The following is a 6,000-nucleotide window of genomic DNA, read 5'->3' as shown; positions in this document are numbered from 1 at the left end:
TTTCTAGCTGGTATGTTCTACAATCTTCTAATAAAATTCCATGTCTCTTATTAATTAATTGCACTGCTAAACAACATGTTTGACATCGAAACTTTTATTATGTCCATTTCTAGGTTCCCCCAGAAACTTCCCTTGTGTTGACTACCAAATGGAGTATGATCCTTGGGAGTCAATCCTTAGAATTTGCAAAATCTATCACCAGAAACTTCAAGAACTCGCCAGTCTCTGCCATATGATCCACTATAAATACCTTCAATAGCAATTCCTAAACAAATAAGCATAACAAAACAACTGAAGTCTTGAGCCATCTCTTCGTTCTAACATTCCTAAGCCAAAAAATCTTTCCAGCACAGCCAAATATATATATATATATATAAAAAAAAAAACCAGAAAATGTCTCTCCTTCATTCTCTCTTGAACCAAAACAGCTTGTTTGATCCATTTCGGGGTTTCTTGATCGAAAACTCAGAGACCCAAATGGACTGGAAGGAAACTCCTCATGCCCATGTATTCGAGATCGATCTTCCTGGCCTTACAAAAGAGGACGTGAAGATTGAAGTTCATGAGGGGACAGTGCTTCAAATAAGTACTGCAGAGAGAAAAGAAGAAGCTGAGGAGAAAGGAGAGAAGTGGCACTGCAAAGAGAGGTCACGTGGTGGGTTTTCAAGGAGGTTTCGATTGCCCGAAAATGCTAGACTTGATGAGATTAAGGCGTCAATGCATGATGGGGTTCTTGTGGTGACAGTGCCTAAAGATGAACTGAAAACGAAGCCTAAAAAGAAGGCCGTAGAAATCTCTGGAGATGATGGTGAAAAACATGTTTCCAGGGGATTAGGTCGTTTTGTTTGCTGCAAGGCTTAAATCTTGTGTTTGTTGTGGGTAGCTGCGTGGTCTAATTTCTTCCGGGATGGTTTGGGTTTTTTTTGGCTTGATTCAAGATTTTGTGCTGTCGTGTGATTGAGAATGTGAATGTAAACATGTTGTGCCTTGTTTTGTTCTTGTAAAAAGTTTAAGCTGAATCAGAAGGTCAATTAATTTTGTAAATATCTATCATTCGAAAAAAAACTTGAAGTTTTTTCTTTTTGAATGTGTCACAAAATTTCCTTCATTTTGATGGTGATCGAACGCTCGAAACCTGGACGTGTCCGGTACTTCTTTCTGAGCTGGATAGAATGTCTTTATTAAGGGCCCAAATTTGCCGAGTGGCATTCGCATGACTTGACCCAGCAAGGTCAACGCCCCCCCTAAAATCAGGGCCATGCCATGTATGTCCAATATTAGATCTCGAGTTCTCTGCGCTATTTTTATTGGATTTTTTTTAAAAAAAAATGTGACTAAAAAAAAAAAGTTTAGATGCGGCATAATAATGAATTTTTTTAAATATTACGGCCGATGTAGACTTTATTAATATCTATAGAGTTGAAGGGTTGGCGCTCTATGCGTTAATCCTGAGCTATTTGTTATTAGATCAATAGTTAATTAATTGGTTATCTAATGGCCTGTCGATGGACTTTATGTTTTGAATTCAAGGCCCTCGTAATAATTGTACTCGTTCTAGATCTAAACCAAGTCCGTTTCTTTTTATTTTCCTCCCTAAATCACAACGAAATATATTGAAACAGTTGATTTTATTTTTTAAATTAAGGAGTTGTAGCTGAACGATCATCCTGCAGTTCCCAATTCCATATTTATTTCTTTACAGCAGTATTTCTTCTGGGCTGTCGAGTGTCCAAGTGACCTTAATAGTCTACTCTGGAATATAGCGTGTATCGCTGTCCTGAGAGCCCCCACTTGGATTACATGTTTGCAAGTTACAAAAATTGTGAATTAGAGAGTGCTCCTCACGTATTTCTCTATTTACAACACGTAAAAATCCACGATGAAGCAAGTATAAAACGGCGGAAAACACAATCAGTAAATACTCGAACAGTTTTTGTCAGTGTGACATGCCAGTGCTGACAAGAGATCAAAAAAGCAACATGAAGTGGTGGTTTTGCACCTTTCTCCTCCTTGTTCAGTTTGAGCTGTACATGGTGTCAGCCATATTGCCACTGAACCCTGTCAAAGATTTAGTTAAGCCTCTAGGAGCACCGTCGATCTTGTCTCCTCAAGATTTCCTGTCTCTTAGCTACTATCATAAAACTTGCCCTGCTGCTGAAGAAATAATTCACCGAAAAATGAAAGCTTGGTTTCTAAAGGATTACACATTGGCAGCTAGCATCATTCGCTTGCACTTCCATGATTGCGCTATTAGGGTAAGCACTAATTGATGGCCAAAAATCTTGCACCTCTAATATATATCCTTCACGACCATTACACTAGCTAGTATTCTCAAACTGACAAAGGGTCTCAGGTTTTGGCATCTTCTATGCACCAAATGGTGGTCATTAATTGGTTTTTTCCTTTTCTTTTAATTGATTTTATTAATGATAGAATTGCTAGTCTCGTATAAGTATTATGAGGCTAAAAATATTGACAACATGCAATGCAGGGATGTGATGCTTCGATCTTGTTGAACCATCGAAATAGTGAAAGGAGAGCTTATGCTAGCAAGACTCTGAGAGGTTTCCAAGTGATTAATGAAATTAAAGCAGAGCTTGAGAGGAAATGTCCAAAAACTGTCTCATGCGCGGACATTCTCACAGCTGCGGCTAGAGATGCCACTCTTCTGCTTGGAGGTCCATTCTGGGAAGTCCCATTTGGGCGTAAAGATGGAAAAACTTCCATTGCCAAAGAGGCTGACCTTGTTCCTCAGGGCCGCGAAAATGTCACAGCTCTGATTGATTTCTTCCAGGAAAGAGGATTGAGCATTCTTGATTTGGTTGTTCTCTCAGGTTCACACACAATTGGAAGGAGCAGTTGCTATTCATTCATGCACAGACTCGCTAACTATAAGGGAACTGGCAGGCCTGATCCTACCCTTGACAGAAAATACTTGAGGAACTTGACAAGAAGTTGCAAATGGAGTTCTAACTTGGTCAATCTAGATATAACAACACCAAAGACTTTTGACGTAAAGTACTACAACAACCTTGGCAAGAAAAAGGGATTGTTGTCAACCGATCAAGAACTCTACTCGGATCCAAGAACTGCGCCATTCGTTTCAGCATTCACAGATCAGCAGCCTGACCTTTTCTTTAATCAGTTTGCAGCGTCAATGGTGAATCTTGGAAACGTTCTTGTCTATACTGCCCCGAATGAAAGCGAAATCAGACTGGACTGTAATTATGTTAATCCCGCACCTAGCAAAAAGGCCAAGCGACCACGACGCGGTTAAGTAAATCTGCGACGGATCAATGTCTGTCCAGCTCGGCGCAGTTACAACCCTTGATGGATGTCCATTCCATTGCGGTTTTTCCACGACATTTTGTTCTTATTTCTTGACAATTAATGATTCTGGTTTTATTTAAATAAACTGATACTCGGCCTTGTTTGTCTCGCATCTTGAAGTAGTAGTGTAAATGATGATCGATAATCCTCTTAATTATATTTCGATCAATAATTACTGCAAGTTACAATAGATGCCACGCTCCTTCCTCCCCACTGATGTTTTGATCCCCTGGGAGTTCGGAGTTAGCTGGAAAACAGGGATTCACTGTAATAACTGATAAATGGCTGATAAAGCTCGAGTGCACGTTAAAAGGGGACTCAACTCACAAGAACTCCCTTGTCATCGTACAGCAACTTCACTCCATCATCCTTCTATGATTCCAACCACTCCATTGTTAACTTTGGTATTTCAAGATTAAAAAAAGGTTTTTTAATGAATAAATGATGCAGGCTTGAATTTTTCTATAATTTTGGACATTATTTGACCTCTCTGTAAATAGAAGATAGTGGATGGATCACCAAATGTCTATTCTTAATCAGAGATATTATTCAACACAAACTCTTAAATGCAAGAAAGACTTGGTTTGAATACGCATACCAATAATGTGAGATTGTTGACATTTTAAATCAGTATTGCGTTCTAATTATTATATTTGTGAAAAAAATTTATTTATTTTTATTTCAAGTTAATTTTTTATATTTTTAAATTGTTTTAATATACTAATATATAAAATAATGATGATAATAATAATAATAATAATAATTTATGTAAATATATATTATAATAAAAACAATCTGAAAAAAATACAACCTTTATTACTGTTAAATATATATTATAATAAAAAAATCTGAAAAAAATACAACCTTTATTACTCTACAGACAAACTAAAAAATATATGGCTTCATGACACCCACTAACTGACTTGTCAAAGTTTTTAAGGTCAAGGCCCACCCGATGGATGGGTGTTCAATAATAGAAGATTCTCGAATTAAATCATTTATAATTTATTCTAGAATAAAGTTAAAATCACAACAATTACAAAGTTATATATCTATATGTTATTGTATGATTTCTTAAACTTTTTTTAACTATATTATTTAGCAAAGCTCTCGTAATGTAGTATTTATTATAAATAAATATTTATTTATTTTATTAATATTTTTATAATGATATTATTAAAATATGATACTAATTAATGTAATTATCTTTATATTTATTTCTTTGTTGCTTTTAAATAAAAAATTCTAATCAGATATATGTGAATGATGCTTATTGATCCAGATTTTAAAAGATTTATATTAAAATATTAACGATCTAAATTATTTTTGTATTACCTCAAAATATATTTTATATTGCACTTATTAAATCAAAACATGCTTATTCATGAAAATAAATATTATGGTAGAAAAACAAAACATATTGTGGATTTATATGAATAATAATATATTCTACATTCTTGATGCGTATTCCATTCAGGAAAATGTTACAAAATTGTATCACGTGATTCTTTATTAGTAAAGAGTTTGATAGAAAAAATAATAATAATGTAAAATGACACGTAATTCAACTGATGCATTACCTTAAACTTTTAAATAAATTACAAGGCAATACGATTTCCTTGTCTTTTTTCTTATTTTACTTTTAAATAATAAAAATATTAAATACATCTCTTAAATCAAAACTTACAATACAAATTTTTAATCGGTTTAAATAAAAATAATAAAAAATCTGTATCTACATTTTTCAGTCAAACTAATTTTTTTTATCTCCTCAAAGCTTCTCAAATATTTTATTTATTCTTTATATTAACAAAAAACACAAATACTTATTTCATTTTATAATTTTTATATATGATATAACATGTAATTAACAAATAATTGATTTTTTATACACTTGATCTATATAGATGTCAAAATAAAAACTTTCGCTCTATTTTTTTTCTATGAATTATTATTATTATTATTATTATTATTATTATATATATATATATGGAAATGTAGAATTTTTCCTTCTATTGGCTGGAAGATAAAATTACAAGCACAGTGGTTGGATTTTATTTACAAGGGAAGATGATTAATTCTTTTTTTAAAAAATTGTGTTGTTTGTAATTGTGTTTCATGTATCTTATATATAAAAAAATTTATATTTTAAAATTATTTTGATATATTGATTTAAAAATAATTTTTTAAAATAAAAAATATTATTTAATATATTTTAAAAAATAAATAATAATAATTGTTATTGTTTTAGGTGCCTATCTTTTTTGTATAAGAATATAATTGTGATTATTTTTTAATGTGTTTTTTTAATATATTAAAATAAATTTTTATTTTTAAAAAATTATTTTTAACATCAATTCAAGTAAACGATCTAAAATATATTAAAAAATTAATTTTTAGTAAAATTAAAATTAATTTTTTTTTAAAAACGGGATTTTTAGCTTTTCTTCTTCTGTTTTTTAGAACCTTTTTTGGCTTAATTTGTGCTCCTTCTTTGCACTCCATACATAATAGAGTCGAATTATATATCAATAGACGACATCAATTATTCGAGACCGACCTTCAATTTTTTTATTCAAAATTTTTGAATACTATTTACTCAGCGAATATTATATACTGGACTTAATTCCTTTACTGTTGAAGGTCAATCAGATTTGATCTGATGAAAAA

The 6,000-nt window shown here is 32.1% G+C and overlaps 2 protein-coding genes across 2 annotated transcripts; both read left to right on the top strand.

Moving 5' to 3' along the window:
* Positions 1–252: 252 nt before the first annotated feature.
* LOC105118133 (18.1 kDa class I heat shock protein-like) lies at positions 253–1,044 on the top strand. Its single transcript, XM_011016008.1, has one exon. The coding sequence runs from the start codon at positions 394–396 to the stop codon at positions 859–861; it is 468 nt and encodes a 155-aa protein (XP_011014310.1). The 5' UTR covers positions 253–393; the 3' UTR covers positions 862–1,044.
* Positions 1,045–1,717: 673 nt separating this feature from the next.
* LOC105118141 (peroxidase 7-like) lies at positions 1,718–3,439 on the top strand. Its single transcript, XM_011016020.1, has 2 exons — positions 1,718–2,255; positions 2,492–3,439. The coding sequence occupies exons 1-2, from the start codon at positions 1,947–1,949 to the stop codon at positions 3,275–3,277; spliced, it is 1,095 nt and encodes a 364-aa protein (XP_011014322.1). The 5' UTR covers positions 1,718–1,946; the 3' UTR covers positions 3,278–3,439.
* Positions 3,440–6,000: the final 2,561 nt, after the last annotated feature.

This window comes from Populus euphratica, unplaced genomic scaffold (assembly GCF_000495115.2).
Source record: "Populus euphratica unplaced genomic scaffold, PopEup_1.0 scaffold5.1, whole genome shotgun sequence".
NCBI classification, from domain to species: Eukaryota; Viridiplantae; Streptophyta; class Magnoliopsida; order Malpighiales; family Salicaceae; genus Populus; species Populus euphratica.
This window is presented reverse-complemented; position numbering and strand designations above follow the sequence as displayed.